Source organism: Lutjanus erythropterus, chromosome 20 (assembly GCF_056507025.1).
Source record: "Lutjanus erythropterus isolate fLutEry1 chromosome 20, fLutEry1.hap2, whole genome shotgun sequence".
Lineage (NCBI taxonomy): Eukaryota > Metazoa > Chordata > Actinopteri > Lutjaniformes > Lutjanidae > Lutjanus > Lutjanus erythropterus.
In genome coordinates, this window is record NC_139336.1 from 30,456,087 (window position 1) to 30,470,990 (window position 14,904).

At 39.4% G+C, this 14,904-nt stretch overlaps 1 protein-coding gene across 2 annotated transcripts in view; it reads left to right on the forward strand.

Moving 5' to 3' along the window:
- The window catches only part of astn2 (astrotactin 2), a 382,265-nt gene that overhangs the window by 115,234 nt on the left and 252,127 nt on the right, over positions 1-14,904 (forward strand). For both annotated transcript variants that reach the window (XM_084745505.1, XM_084745506.1), the window contains exon 3: positions 1,711-2,131. In XM_084745505.1, the coding sequence (XP_084601631.1) occupies positions 1,711-2,131 (421 nt within the window). The remainder of the gene's footprint in view (positions 1-1,710; positions 2,132-14,904) is intronic.

Below are 14,904 nucleotides of genomic sequence, written 5' to 3' on the forward strand. Positions count from 1 at the left end.
ACTCCCCTTATCACTTCAGAACTGAGAATCATCACGTTTTTTTTATGTCTTTAAGTGGTTTCTGTATCCTGGGGGATATTTGACAGGCTGTTGTGGATGTTATCTTTTCATGTTTATTGCATATTTGGGGGGGGGGGGGGGGGGGGGTGTTAAGGATGATTTTATAAGTTGTTGTTGAAAAGTAGTGAATTGTGAATGATTCACAGCTTTGATAATTAGGCATTGAATGTTCAGTCACTCACACAAACATGTTTTGAGGCCTGTACACTACAGATAATCAATAATATAAAGGTGCAAAATATTGATTATCTTTATTTTACTTCCTTCCATTTATTTCTGTTAACTTTGACAGATAATAGGATATTAGTAGTGTATGGCACACATAGGGAATATGGTAGTATAAACAAAGGAATAAAATGTTTAAATATCAGTAGTTTGTTTTTAATTCATTAACTGTTCAGTGTTTTCACTTTTTCAAACTTTCTATACAAAAGTAATATGTTGTCTATAAAATGTTTTAAAGGTTGGCTAGAGGTAAAAGTAACTAAGTGTGCATTACAAGATGTAAGCTACTTAGTTACTCAAATCATGGTTGAGTACTGTTTGAATTAATATACAAACGTTTCATCTGCATGTTAGTAGCCAATCAGGTGATCCGATCACAAACAGGCCAATGAAAACAAAGACATACAAATGAAAAACAAAACTGAGCACTGCAGCAACACACATTTGTAGTAAGAATTTCTAATGATTCACCGCTGATCGATTAATTTCCATTAAGAATTTAACCAATTAAAAATTTATTCTTGGATATTTAATCAACAGACGCGGAAGTAATGTGCACCTCATTTAACATTGTTTTGTCTGGCGGAGCCGTTTGTTGAACAAGGACAATTGAACTTGAAAAAAGTAAAATAGAAAAAACAAAACAAAAAAACTGAAAATGAGGAAATAAACATTATTAGGGATTAATCAGTTGTTTCAACTACCGGTTCTGGAAAACCCACAAAATTTGCAACCCTAGTTTGGAGAGGTGACTGTGACATCAACGATTAAAAGTAACTAATACTCTGAGTAGTTTTTGCAATGAATATTTTGTACTTTTACTTAACTATATTTCTAACGTCAGTACTTTTAGTTGTAATGGAGTAATATTTTATCAGTGTAGCGGTACTTGCACTTGAATACAGATTTCAGTACTCTGTCCACCACTGAAGTTGGAACATGAAGTGTTTTTTTTTGGGGGGGGGCATTTGGGTCATGTTTCAGGGGGCCACTATATCACAACCCCTGCTCTGTGATCATGAGTGCAAAGTTAATGTTTTCAAGACCGTTTCCTTTCATGCATATTAATTCAATTTTCTGTGTATTACGCGAGCGCACCTGTCTGTAGTGAGGGCAAAAATAATTTAGTCTTTTTATTAGGACCCTGTTAGCTGCCTCACATTGCTTTCAGAACTCACATATTGAATTGCTGATTGCCAGACCTCTTCAATAGCTGGCAAATTGTGATAATTGGCATTCAACTAATATAGCTGGCACTGGAGCAGTGATTGAAATTGTTATTGTTTGAGGTAAAGTCCTTTTCCTATTATGTGTTTGTGTTGTGTACAGCGTGAAATATCTACATTAGCAATTAAGTGTGAACATCAGAGTTGCCATCCTTGTGTGGTTCCCTCACATTCCTTCTTTTGTCTTGCTTTTATCCAGGGAGGCCTCATCGCCCTCCTCCTCCTAATTCTCCTCTTCACCCTCGTCCTGTATACGCGCCACCGATGGTGCAAGCGTCGGCGCATACCCCAGAAGAGCGCCAGCACCGAGGCCACCCACGAGATCCACTACATCCCCTCCGTTCTGCTCGGGCCCCAGGGCCGCGACAGCTACCGGGGCTCGCGGAACGCACACCAGCACGGGAGTTCCGTCATCGGCATGCCCATCCGCGAGACCCCCATTCTCGACGATTACGACTGCGACGAGGAGGATCCGGGCGGACACTCGCATAACTCCACGCCCAACCAGCTCCACACCAAGCTGAGCGACGGGAAGGTCCAGGAAGACTATGGAGTTAACATTGGACACACGGACATGATGTGCAAGGATAACGAGATTAAGCATAATTTTGAAAAACGAGGTAGGTTTGTTGTCTGAATACATTTCCCCTGAAAAGCAATTTAGCATAATGGAAATCTAATAATTAATCTCCATTGGGTCTATTGATATGAAATATGATAATTCATTTCCATTGCATACAATTGAGATTAATTATCTGATAGCTGTAAGATTAACAGCATGATGCTGGTTGTGTCTCTATCATTCAGCTGTGAGCTGCATGCACTTGTTGTCATAGAAAATCTGCTGTGCTCAGTGGTAGTTGTCCTGCTTTTGCAAGCATGATTTGTACATCCGTGGAGGCTCTCAGTGCCAGCTCCCCAGATGGACCGGCCTGGACAGTTCACTTTGGCTCTGGCCAGCCCACCCATGTTCTTGATAGCACAGCATGTGCTGCTTACATTTTGTCAAAAGTAGGCAGTTTTCTATGACTCACGTATCACTTCTGGCTCTTAATAAGATAAGAATCCTGTATTCCATTCCCTTCCCACATTAAAAAGATACAGATACATTTTACTAAATGTTTGTATATTTTATCTAAGATGTGTAAGTAATATATATGACAGTAAATCCGCGTACAATACCTTTAGTGGATATGTGCCCTATCAAACTTATATGACTTGGACAACCATTATTGAATTGAAAATCTGGCATGTACTGTTTAAAACCTCACTAACATCTAAAATGTCACATATTCTAGACACACAAATAAAAAAAAGTAAAACAAAACAAAATACATGTATAATGGTATATCAAAAGAGTATGTCTTTGTAACAGAGACATATTTCAATATTTATAGTCCCGGTCAGGGCTATAATGCTATAACTTCAGTTATAACTGCGGGCACCATGGATAATCAGTGGGACAGACGGGTTTTCTTTCTGATTAATATTGGACAGGAAATAGGGTAACATCTCCCCAGTAAGAGAGATGCTGTGTGTGCATTTACACACGAGGCACAGCAGCGCGACTTATTATGTAATTCTGTTTCTACTGGGGAGTTTACAGTATCGCTAATGCTAGTGCTTCACTAACACTTCAGCTGTGGTTCATTTCAGGTCATTAACCTCTGTTCGTACGGTGGAAAGTTTATATTTAATAGTCAACCATAAGCGAGCACATAGTTATGTGTTATACTTACTTTATAAGTATAAGAGTAATTTCTTCATGTCGATAATATTACGCAGCAGTTGGTCCACATGAGCACTCTGTCTGTGTGTGGCGACTGCAAGTCTCCATCACACTTTTCTCATCAGTCTAGAAATCAGCTGGAATAAGACGCTTCATCTATGGTGATGATTCGATATTCAAGCGGATTATACAAACTACAGCGCTGCAGCAGCACTCCACCCATGTGTCCCTGATAACTCACCAGGTAGAGCGTGCATCAAGGCTGACTGCTCATACCGGTGGCTCGAGTTCAGTTCCAGCCCTGGCCCCTTCCTGCACATCATCCCTCTCTACTTCCTCCCTTCCCTGTCTCTCTCCAACTTATTGCAACATGCAACATATACCAAAAACATACTGTAAGTTACCATAGACTTTACATGTATACATGCTGTATAAGGAAAATGCAAAAGTGACCATTTAATGAATAAAACAGCACGGCCCATAAGTCTTATAAGAAACTCAATTTAATTCAAGACACACGATGCATAGGAAGCATAAACATTTAAGTTTGTTTCTGTTTTTGTTCCACGTTGGTACTGAAACCACATCAACAGTGAAACCACACTCACACCCACTGGCCTCTCTCAGTTAACATAGTCATTGACTCTGTGTCAAGCTGTAATGTAATGCAGTGTCATGTAATTTAATGTAATGTGTACAGGTCAAGCGACAGAGGCCATCACACTGGTCGATTCGATCGCTGAGGTGTGTCAGTGGGCGGCCTGTCGACCCTTGCTAGACATGGCCAGCGCTCCACGCTTAACTGGGGGCAAAAAGTGTGTCTCACTATAAGTGGCACTTTAAAAGTGTCTACTGTAGGATTTAAAACAAAAAAAGAAAAGAAAAAGACAATTTAGCGTTGTAATCTCAGGCTATGTAGCATTTGTTGATATATCCTGTTGAACTCCGCTGCAAAAGTCGGACTTAAATAATTGAAGGGCGCTGGCTGAGTTGGAGGGTGCCCTGGTTATTCATGTCATGCTGAATTATGCATGTGTGAAGTTTGTGAAAATGCCCTCTTGCTCCCATAGTATTTATCACTCTACATAACCGTATTTACACAAGGTATTTGCAGCTGACTGTGTGCATTACTAACTTAAAATAGCCTGACAAAAGGACAAACCACTGATAATATTTTTGTAAATTTTGAAAACTGAGAAAACTTTTTATTTCATTAGCATGTACCAGTTATTTAAGTGGAGGCTAAAATCATCAGAATGATAAAGAAAAGTGTTACATGTCATTTTTAAACAGCGCTTAGTCTAAATTAGTGTAGGCGTACAGTCTGTAACTGCAGCTGATAATCATTTTAAGGAATGAATATATCATGTTCACCTTTCTCTGTTTATGATTTCCTTGGATTTTCTCATTCAGACATGCAAACACATTTATTACGAGGACAGGTAACATGAGTAATCTATCATATACAATGGACATGAGTTCATGTAATGACCTTACAGGTGAATCATCCTTTCAGATGAAAAACAGTTCTCACAAAAAAAGATCCTTTTTCTTCTCTACCATTATAATTATGACATAAAGACATATAGTATATTTATATTTGTAGGTCCCATAATAGTTTTCCTGCTGACCTGCTATTTCATCCTTTATTTAATGCAAACACTCCCACTGCACACAAAGTCCTCAGCCCAGTGTTGACACACTGTATCAGATAAAGCAACCCTTATTTAAAAAGGAAACCGTACATTATTAAGGGATAGAGGTTAATTTCTGCTCTGTTCCCAAGTGGAAAAGTGGAATGGTGGGATTAGACACTGGGAAAACACAAGTGAGGCAGAGGGCAGAGAGGTCAGTGGTCTGGTAGCCAGTCTATTGGGCTAATAGAAAAATGATGCCATTATTAGAAGAGAACAAAAAGGTGATGGTTATCCTCAAATGGGCAAAAGAAGAAAGCCAAGCAAACACAAGCACATACATCAAACAAATAATTACCAGCAATGAAGGGGACCACTAAGTGTACTTTTACTAACGCTCAGACGCATGAAGTTTAATCTAGAGTGACACCATGTATAACATAAAACAGATTAAGGTTGTGATTTGGTAATTTGTCTCCAATATGCAAGAGGTAGAACTGGTGAATTTCTTCCATGCTGCACACCATGTTCCAAAGCCTTGAAAAAGCAAAAGCAAAACAACAACAACAAAAAAAAAACCCTAAAGTAATATGGTTAAATTTAATTCAAGGTCCAAGATCTAACACATGAAACATTTATAAAGCGAGTCCTGTGTACAAGCATCTAAGAAGGCAGAAGGCGCATTCAGTGGGTAAAATGTGCCCACTGAACACTGTGGCAGAGTGATTGTGGCAAAATGCCGTCGCATTGTTTTGTGTTATCTAAGAGTTTACTGGCAAGAAATTCTGATCCTGAATGAAATTGCATCTTTGTTATACACTTTTCACAGGGAAGCTGAAAGGTTCAATTTGAGCTCTAGCTCTATTTCTTAAAAGTATACTAGATGGGACTTTCTGTATCTGCAGAGACTCCGCCTCTCTCCGGGACATTTCTGGGTGTCATCGTTTGGGTGGTGATGTGAGTCCCCAGCCAATGACAGTGCTTGTGGGGTTAGGAGTCGGTAACCCAGTTACATCACTGTCTCTTTCAGTCTCCTCTGCTCACAGATCCTTTATCTGTCTGTACGAGTTTTTGATGTTTGTGTGTGTTTGACTGAGGGCAGGGCTGAGATTACACACGCACCAACCGCCATGGAAGGAGGAGCGGACTTGTGTTTACAAACAGCAGCCAAACAAATCCTGCATATAGTGTACCTTAAATATCTGCTTTGTGTCCCAAAAATATATATTTAAATAATGACAAATGGCCTGAACAAATGACTGCGAGTCAACTTGAAAAATCTTTAGTCAGGGGAAGCTTGAGAAATTGATTCGACGCAGGAAAATGAAGTTAAATGTGGGGTATTATACCAGGACTCTCGCTCTCTATAAAACAAATGGGAATTTCTATGACATTTTTTTGTTACAAATACAGTTCTTGACACATCCTTCTATCAGTCTCATAAACTCATAAACAATCTGGCATTTTCCAAAAGATAGCACACACACCATTTCCCTTGATGCCTCTGCCTCCCCATCTGTACTCTGCATAGAGCGGCGACATTTGAATGCAGGGGCGATTAACTTCAGTCCCACCTTTTCTACGCTGCTCGGCAAAAGTCTCCAAATACCAGTCATCCTTTATCTGTCTGTCCTTGCTGACAGATAACCCCATTCAACTGAACTCAATAGTATTATCCCCAGGGATTATGGCTATGCCTCACAGGGTTGTGCATGGCATTGGCTTTTGTTACACAGACAACCAAACAAATGAGGCCTGTCAATTTCATTATTCAGCCGGATTCGTGTGTTTTTTGGGAACGTATCGGGCAGCATGGACAGTGTAAATCAGGTGCAGAAAAACCTCAGCAGCGTGCTGAAAATCTTGTTCCGTGAGGAGTGCTCAGGGACCAGTTATCACCATCAGACCGCCATCATCACACACGCTGCTCCTTCTCGGTTTACATTATTCTGCATCCTTCACTATAACCTTCATGTGTAACTTATGTTGTTAGCTGGACAAATTATACATATTGTGGAGTCAAACAGTTCAAATACAGCTCTAAGATTCAGGTGCAGTTATTAAGTTTCAAGGGCTCTTTGTAAAGGTCTTCATGCAGTTCTCCTGTACATTCTTGTAACCATTCACAAGCCTGTGCAACCAGTGCTGTATTCTGCTTCTTCGAACAAGCAATTATTCAGACATTACTCAAACAAATCAGTAACCTTGCCCTGAATAATGCAGAACAATCCAATTTCAATTATAAGTTTAGAGTGATTTCCTAAAAGCTGTGCACAGTGTTTCATTGGCTCTGATAAAAGCCTTACAGCAACTATCACAAGCACATAAAAAAATCCTAATATTACTAAAAACTAATCATGCTGGCACCATGGCCACTGAACTTTTGCTATTTCATCCTTGAATCACAAAGAAAACTTGTAGTAACACCTTCTTAAGACCAGTTACAGTGGAATATCTTATTTTTAATGGGCACCATCATTTTTCTCATGCACAATAGATGAATCCTAATTTGGGCCTTTTCCACCAGCGCTGTTGGCCACGTCGAGTCAAAACGTACCGCGCCAAATTGCATTACCATTATCACTTTCAGCGTGCTGAGCTGTGCCGAGCTGTGTCCGAGATTGACCTGCTCTCGAGTGGCGCCAGAGATGTGACTTCTTGTCAGCCGCAGCCGGCCCGTGACAATCCTCCTTTCTCTCCCTAGAGCAAGCGAGTGTCATGATACTCAGCTTTCGCTTGTGCAGGAGAGCAGAGAGAAAGTCTCTTTAAATTCACAAAATGTCATGAAAGAAAATATTCTTAAGCCTGTTGTCCTTATTAAATAGAAAAATACAACCCTACACACTTTTGAATTTAAGTTTCTCGTTTTTATTTTTTACCAAATCAAGATAAATTTAATTGCCTTGTTGACTCATTGTAAAGCACCAATTCAAACTTGACAGAAAAACAAAGAAAAGTTCACCAAATCTGTCTTGGTTACTCTGTCCACTGTTCCCACAACCTGTTTTGGTTCAAATAAATTCTTTATTCACTGCGGCAGATGTGAAAATATTCTGGCTCTACTGGCTTTTCACCCGCTGAATGAGAATCTGTCCCTGAGCAACGGCGCACTCATTCTTCGAAGGCAGGCCATTAAATTAGCAGAATAAAATGATGAGTATAACTCAGAAAGATCAACCAGCAATCAACTGGTAGCTGAAATATTTGTCCCATCGCCTAAACTCCTCTGTGGACCTAAAAAACGCATAGAATACTCACAGCAGCTTCTGGCACAGATTTATAGTTACATGTTGTCCTCTGCCCAATAAAAGTCATTTTAGGTAGGAGAAAGGGTGAACACAGAATATGCAGAGTTCAGGTAGTCAGTACTTTAAGTAAGCGAGTCAAGAGATAATTCCTTATTCTCTTTTGTCCTGTGGCTATAGAACATTTTGAAAATGAGGCGCTTTTCTCTCCTTGCAGACCTTGAGAAATTTATCCTTGCTTTTATCTTATCAAATTGAGATTACTGTAATGCTCACCAGAGACCAAGCTCCTCTTTTTTTAAGACAGTACAAAAACTGCAGCTCCTAGCTTACACACACATAAAAATGGGAGCATATATCTGCTATTTTAGTGTCTCGTCAGCCACAGCCAGAGCACATAACTAAGTTCTCCACTGTGAGTAATAATCAAGCATTGACCCACTTACTAGTCAATTGCCCTTTTGTTTTTGTAGGCTGTTTCCCTAATTAAAATGAAAGAGTTTAGTGGTTATGTGCACAAATCAGTTTGTTATAAATTTATAAATTTAACATAAAGTTCACTGAAATATATTTTTGAAATCTGTCTAAAACGTGTAAAACCTGAGTGTATTTTTAATAAAAAAAAAAAAAAAAAAAAAGCAGAAGTTGTACCAGAAGCCACAGACATAATCACACTGTCAGGGACCAGAGCTAATAGCAGAAAGGTGATACATGGCTAATGCTGCTCTTACATTGTTCTGGATGGTCAACAGCATCCTCCCTCTGGGATGAAATGGCCCCAGGCCTCGGGCCTAATGTGTCTGTCTAGTGGACAAAAGGCAAAGAGACAGTATTGTGACCAATTACCGTCAAGTGTAAATGCATCATTTCTTCTTGTCTGCCATTCGGCTGCGACTAGCTTCTAGATATTATCAGTTAATTTAATTTAATCATTAATATGCTCTTTCTAGACTTTGCATATTTTCCCTGTAGAGACCAAACATGTCTCTGGATTCAGAATCATTCTATTATTATGATCTATTCAGTAACAAGCAATCACTCTAATTCCCATGCAGAGTGACTCTCATCAGTCTAGCACACACTCCAAGACAAGGTGATCACAGTGCATTTAGCTACTTGAGGTCCTCTAGTGACCACTGACTAATGAACTTTTTTTTTTCTCCTGCTGACATTAGTGTGGCTCACTTATTTATATGAAGTGAGAGGCAGCATAATTCAAGGTCACATTATCCTGCGTTTCAATACAATAACGGGAAGAGCAAAACCAACTTGAAGCTTTGTGTGAGTTGCACCATAGGCTGAAGGCTATTACTGTGTGTTGCACTTTTATTCAAGTTACTGACATGAAAGCATGTGACACCTGGTGCTTTAATGCAATTTCTGAAAAGCCTTAGTTAGGATTTTTCGAAGTGGAGTTGTATGAGGTACTTATCCATAGTCATCGTGTATTACGTACAGTTAATAGGTTTGTGCCCTTTTGGATGCCCCAGTGGTGGATATCACTCAAACAGCCTGAGTCCGCAACTGCTAAGCAATGAACTTGCTGTGGGATGGGATCAGCAGCAAAACATATTTCAGCCACTTAAAAAAGGTTCCCAAAAACAAAATCACATATAAATTACAGTATATTTTGTACAGTGGTTCCCAAACTTTCAGTGGCTCGTGCTGCGTCTCTACAGAAAGTCCAGTGTGAGCCGCCATGTTGACCCGTTGTTTTTGCCCTTCAGGTCACTGTGCATGTCAACTATGAATTAACCGATCCAACAAATCCATTATTGAAACAGTCTGATTCCTTTTTTAAAGCACCAGAATTGTTATGTTATGATAAAAATGTGTTTTTTGTTTGTTTTTTTAACCTACACGCATGCTAGTTTAGCTAATGAAGTAAAGCTTGTCCAGTAAATAAGGGTTTCTGCTATAGTTAAGCATTTTAACATTCCAAAAGGCTTTGCTGTTGTACCTCATATTCCTTTCACTGAAGTGATGTTGTTTGTAAAGACTGCTGAATGCAATTACAGGGTATTTATTTTACATTGTAAACACAGATAAAGCCTTGGGCACCACATGTACCGTAGCCCACTGAGGATCTATCTGCTAAAAGAGATACATAGATTTTCACAACTTTGAGAGAGCAAACGTGTAACTAAATATTGCTTAAAAATAGACAAAAGAGAGAAATGCAGTTTGACAATGGTCCCTAGCTAGTACAGTGGATTTTTAAATTTCTTCCCCTCCTGTGGAGCCACTCCGCACAAGATGAACAAAAGGCATACATTTCCCTCCTGACTCTTAGAACTACAGTGAATCTGCATGTTGTTTATTTCTTTTCTCTCTGTTTTTTTGTGCAACTGAAGCACCGGGGAGGGAACAATTGAGCAAATAATATAACATCGCCTAAATTTGGTATATTAAACAGCTAAACCAGAGCAATGATTTAGTCATATCCAGTTTGTTTTGCAATGACCTTGTTCTTGGGATAAAAGGTCATGGATGAATCGTCTGTTTACTGCAGTTTTACTGTCATAATTGTGGGGAAAACGTGGACAAAAATGTGAAACTTCTTTGGATTTACGAGAGTAGTGATATATGTGATCTGTGTGTCTGAAATAATTCATTATGGGGGCGTTTACTCACAAAAGAAATTAAGTGGCATGCAAGAAAAAAGAGAGGATTGTTTCATCAGCCACAAGACCACTGTCATTACCAAGCTTATCAACTGTTTACCGAGCTCTAATTGAACTCAAGGCTGGAGAGTAATAATCCAGTGTCAAGCCTCAGATCGCTAATGTGACATCATTGATGAGAAATGGCTGCCAGCTTGGCACACTCAAGCTAGCTCAGGGTAATGTTTTGATTAATACTGAATCAGGCTTGTCATCCTTCCCCATGATAAATAGATGGAAGTTAATTACAAAGACTTCCCATTCTTCTTTTTTTGCCATACCCAAAGAAAGCATTAAAGTTGTGCGCTGTCAATGAGGGCAATTTAGAGAGATGAATAAGATGATTTAAAGATAGATATCCACAGCATATGTACAAGTGTGTGCACACATCATGCATGATCAAGATCAAACATATTGCCGTGTGTTTGAGTAATTTCCAAGGCAATTAATCCAATAAATGTGGACTGAATTGGAATTTTTGGTAACACTTTATTTGAAGGGGTGCGCATAAAACTGTCATAACCACCTTCTTAATGAATCTGGGAAGTCTTAATGGATGTTTATGACTGTTGTCATTAATTTAATCATTTTTAATGCATAGTTGACTTTGTGACAACTTGACATTATCAGACTTAAAGAGAGTGTTTAGCTTGATGTTTTAACATCACATTAAACTGTTGTATGTGGTTGGTTTTGACACTGGCCATCGTGAAACCTGTGATATCATTTGGACTTTCATAAAGGTGTCATTAAATGTTGTAATGCCAGTTTGATGACTGAGGTGATTAAGCTTGCAGATTTACCTGATGCACAGTTAGCGGTTAGCAAATTTTCTTGTTGCTAAATTAGGCTAACCCCTGTCTGCTTTTATCTGTAGCTTGTGTCAGCTAGTTAGTTTGGTTAACCACAGAGCTAGGCACATAATTAGCTGACTCAGCCTCAGGATGCCAGGAAGCAAACTCAGCAAGAAAACTGATTAATGTCAAGTTGTCATAATAAAGACGTCTCAAAGCATGTCAAGTTTGCATTAAAAATGGCACAATTGACCGAATGACTGAATAGTGTCATGACACAGTTATTACAGTGTAATGAGAGTTGTATCCAAACCCCTTTGAATAAAGTGTCACCAAAATTTTTGTAAGCAGTTCATCATAAAATTGGAGTCTGGCCCACTCCAGTGTGAAACACCCAGCCAGCTTGTGTCAGTTTCATCAATCATGGCTTCTGCGATCTCAAGCACATTATCTTTGTCAGGAAGTTTAAAAAGGATCACAAAATAAATAAACCCTCCGATGCACAACAACGTCTGATGAGATTATTTACAGCCGAAAAGACGAGAATAAAATGGGAGAGAACAGAAGAACCCGTCCAAGTATAGTAACTCGCAGAGAAATGAGGCCTTTGTAATCGGATCCAACGCGAGGCCTTTGTCAGAGACGTACAGACAGGCAAAAATCAAGACATGCCAGTAGAAATGGGTTTACAAGCACCAACGCGATGCCAGATCAATATATGTGGGTCGATCGATCGCATGCCAACTCATGACCCATCTTTATGAGGCTGTTTTGAAATGTGGTTTGGGCTGCTCACCCACATGAAATGGTCAATATATCCTTCAATGTTTCTGTGCTCCCTGCATTTCAAAGACTCTTAATTCATTAAAGTTATTATTCTGCTTATTCAAACTGTTCAAGCTAACAAGGAAAAGGCAGTAGAAATCAGACTAATAGGCACCATGACTTCATGCTTGGCCTCCTTAAAAATTTATATTTTCCCTTTGTAATTATAACTAAAACAGAAGCAATAAAAACAATGATCTTCAGGTTATGCCCTCATAAATACAAGACAATTGAAATGTTACAGCCTCAAATTATGTGTAAAACATGGGCCTCTGTCCAAGCCACCATACAAACAGCTATTCTTCCATTTTTTTGGGGGTTGTTCAGGAGAGAATAACTGCAGCTGTTCTCCTTGGCCTGCCTTTGGTCAATATGTAATTGTAGGAAAAATACTGTTGCTTGCAGCGTATTAAATTAACTGGATTGTTTCTGGGTGTGATGAATTATCTCGGTGTGTGATAAATTGGCACCCTATCATAATTATATTTGCATAATGTCTTTTCTGCTTCATTTCCACTCCTACATGTGCCGGAAATTTCCCAGCAACACTGTACCAAGATCTGGAAACAATTAATTTTGTCAAAAGTTAAACATAGTTTTTACCATGAGGACATTCATCAGTGTCTCATTGCACAAAGGTGTAGAAGTGCCATTTAGTGTCTTTAATGATCATAAAAAGAAAAACACCATCAGACTAAGGTAAATTTTAGATGTAGATAATTAAATAGTTAATGCAAAAGAAAATATGTCAGAACCTCCAGAATAAATAGGTCTCAATCAAAAAAATCTCCAAAAGCCAGAAGCAACTGAATGGAGTATCTCCTTTTAGATTCTCCACATTTACAGTTATAGATGTGCCAAAGTTCATAATAATAATCTACATAGACAGTGTAATAAATAGTGGACAGAGCCTCTGGATCTAAAAGGTGAAGCTAATGAAGAAGTGCCTTAAACCTGAATTCTTTAAATGGCCATCAGGAGGCAACTGGTTACAAAAAGAGGTTGGATTGTATGTTCGCTTATAGCAGTAAGCAGTTTCCTAATGAGTTCATGGTCTTAATTATTAGTTCCAAGTCATCTTCAACACAGCATGAAGTTCATTTTGTAAATTATGGTCCCATCTAGAGTAAAACAGAAGATAAAGCAGGGTTGCCTTGTGATTGACATTCATTCTCAGTGAGTCTGTCTCGCCCAACGCACCAGGCTCACAAAACTAACATCAAATTGTTGAACTAGGCAGTGCTGAATGAATACGAATTGAGATTCTGTTACTGCATTGCCCATTTCTCACCTGAAATGTTTTCAGAGGCGTATTTTAGTGTACCATTTAGCTGTAATATGAGAAAGTTAGCGACCAGGCAGGCTGACATTTTTTCCTACTGAACGGATGACGTAAAACCAAGCGCTGCCCAACTCACAGTACGTAATCTACCAGCTCCAAAGTCTTGTCAAAGCCAGTCAACGTGGAAAAGAGTGACTCTGACAGCATTTTGAGAAGATTCCAGGTGCATTTAACATAACATGTAACATTTACACACATTAGTCCCTACAATTTCTCTTATTTTATCCCAGGAATTGAATAGACTAGCTGAAAAAAAATCATATGTACATTTAAAAAAACTCATATACTGGGTGGTGATAATGACACTAATTTAAAGTGGTGTCTGAAGTCAAGAGTGGAGACAGGTGGCATTATAGGTGCAGTAGAAGATGGTTTTCAGCCAGGAATGAACCCCACTCGTCTGCTGAGTCCTGCCTCGTCATCTTGGTTATGATTTTTCAGGACCTTCGTGCAACTGCACTTAGAGCGAGACAGAAGACAGGCGGAGGAGGTTACAATCCTGGAGCAGAAATACAGTGTTTTGACCCAAATTGCTACGCTACCAATTATGTGGAAGCCTACCCCTTGAGAGAGGTAACAGCTAAGCAATTGGCTGCAGTCACGCTCAGGGTTTTCAGGCAGGTATAGACAAAAATATCCTTACTGACCAGAACCCAATTTTTATGAGTGGTACACTATTCAGAACTCTGAGGGATCAAAACAGGGAACCACTTCTCTCCACTCACAGATTAACAGACTGGCAGAGCATTCCGGTGAAACACTGAACAAATTTGCAAACAGGAATGAAACTGAGTAAATTTTTGTGCCATTTTGATAATTGCATTCAGAGGGGTTCCCCAGAGATTAGCTGGATCTTTGCCATTTGGCCCATTAGGTCAAAAGCTCTCTGTGAAAAGTGTTAGGAGGGTGACTCACTCCTGAGTTTGAGGATTTCAGTACTCTGTCGTGACTCACAGAAGAATATGAAACAATCTCAGTGCTGACCATGGGTGAGGAGGTCATGAGATCTACTGCCGTGGCTGAAGAAAACCTGCCGAATCCCCGGCCCGGGCAAAGCAGGCGGCATTAACTCTTCAGCCAGGAGGCATTGCCGGGAGCCTCGTGAACAAATCTCGACAATTTTGACAGTGTCTGGCGAAATAGAAATGATGGCAAAAAGGC